The sequence below is a fragment of the Rhea americana genome, unplaced genomic scaffold (genome assembly GCF_003343005.1).
Source record: "Rhea americana isolate MKP2758 unplaced genomic scaffold, rheAme1 scaffold_193, whole genome shotgun sequence".
Taxonomy (NCBI): Eukaryota; Metazoa; Chordata; class Aves; order Rheiformes; family Rheidae; genus Rhea; species Rhea americana.
Window position 1 is genome coordinate 1700554 of NW_028186072.1, and position 1803 is coordinate 1702356.

Genomic DNA, 1803 nt, shown 5'->3' on the forward strand with positions numbered 1-1803 from the left:
TAAGATATGGTAATAATAACAGATGCATTTTTACTAACAGKACTGAATAAAACAAATTTAAAAGTTCCACTGCTCAGGTTGCTCCTAAGTGAAGCAAGACCAAGTTCTTAAATACACCAGTGAGCTGCAAATTGCAGCAGTGAGAGACATCAGCCTGCCACTGCAGCAAGACAGGAGAGACAAGCCAACACTGATGAACTGCACGTTAGGGGAAAACTAAAGAAACAAAGCAATAAACCACCGGGGTTAACTTGAGGACTGCTCCACGCTTGCCAACATACAGAGAAGACACAGGATTATTAACAGGAAGAAAAGGGCTAGTTGTTAGTAACTGTAGCAGTTGCATAGATGAAATAAACACAACAGTCTTGGAAAGTCAAGTCCTCACTTATCAACAAAATAGGCCCAGACAAGAGCAGGCTAGATTTTATATCTCAATTCAACTCAATTTTGGTATGCCCTTTCCCTTATGCAATACAGGCAGAGGGATTCAAGTATGGATGGGGAAAAAAGAAACTAAAAAAAATAATAATTTTTTTCACTATTAACTATGGCCATTTGAAATTGCAACCAGAAATGGTTTTCAGTCCACTGCCAGTTTTTCAATCCTCCTAAAAGTTTATCTGGCCACATCCAAACTTGCACATTTTAAGGATCTTTGAGGCAATATCTCAAATATCAGTAATGACAAATAACCTTTCTAAAGGAGAAAAACTTCAAAACCGGCCCTGAACTAAAACTTAGTCAGGATCTGATCAGACTACATTTAGTCCATAAATGAAAAAAAAAAAAAAAGACTCCTCTCCTCTCTCCCACCCCCACACTCCCCAGCCCCTTAGTTTAAGGGGAAAGGGCCTTCCTTTGGAAACTGGCAGCACAACTAACTCTGAACTCTTGACACTTCTATTTCTGAGAAGAATACTGGCTTAGAAGATTCAGTTTCGTTGATTTCCCCTTTCTCCCTGAAGATGATGTTCTTAACAGGCCTCCTTAAAAGGCGACAAAGCTGTTATGCTTTTTTTTTTTAAACCAATAATCTATCCTGTGGCAATTAAGAGAAAAGCTCAAGCCTCTCCTAAGGGTCAGCCGAGAGGAGGACAGGGCCAACTGCCYGCTTCCCGGAGGCCAGGGCATGTGGGCTGCCAGGGGCTCCGGGGCCTCCCCGGGGCAGGGGCACCACAGGCCCGAAGCTGGGAGTCCGGCAGCACAGCACCTGCGAGGGTGACGATTCCTCGGGGCTGGGGCTGGAAGCGCAGGTACTTGTTGCAGAAGGAGGCCGACTCGAGGGCGAGGAAGAGGACGTTGCCCAGGAAGTAGCCGGCCGTCTGCCCCACAGAGTTGCAGGTGGAGGCGTAGCCCACGTTCTCCCGCGACAGCATGGTCAGGGCCCAGCCGTCCACTGCGATGTCCTGCGTGGCCGCCAGGAACTCGAAGAGGAAGAAAGCCACGGTGAGGGCCACCACGTCGGGGCCGCGGCCCTCCCCGTCGCCCAGCAGCAGGTCCACCCGCGTGGACAGGTAGAGCATGAAGAGCCCCAGGACGTACTGCGTGGGCACCAGCCAGGACTTGCGGCGCCCGAAGCGCCGCAGRTAGACGGCGTCCACCAAGGGCGCCCAGAGCAGCTTGAGGCTGAAGGGCCAGAAGACGAAGCTGAAGAAGGCCTGGTCGGTGTAGCTGGCGCTCTTGCTCTGCAGGATGAGCGGCACGCTGCCCGCCAGCCCCAGCGGGATGCCCTGCAGCACGTACAGCACCAGCAGCAGCAGGATGCTGCCCAGCTCGGCGCGGCAGCCCCGCGGCCCGCCC

At 51.3% G+C, this 1803-nt stretch overlaps 1 protein-coding gene across 1 annotated transcript in view; it reads right to left on the reverse strand.

The window, feature by feature from the left end:
• The window catches only part of SLC33A1 (solute carrier family 33 member 1), a gene marked incomplete at its 5' end in the record, with an annotated part of 12633 nt that extends 10834 nt beyond the window's left edge, over nucleotides 1–1799 (reverse strand). Inside the window, one exon of the mRNA XM_085302874.1 lies at nucleotides 1214–1799. Coding sequence (XP_085159000.1) covers nucleotides 1214–1799 — 586 coding nt within the window. The remainder of the gene's footprint in view (nucleotides 1–1213) is intronic.
• Nucleotides 1800–1803: the final 4 nt, after the last annotated feature.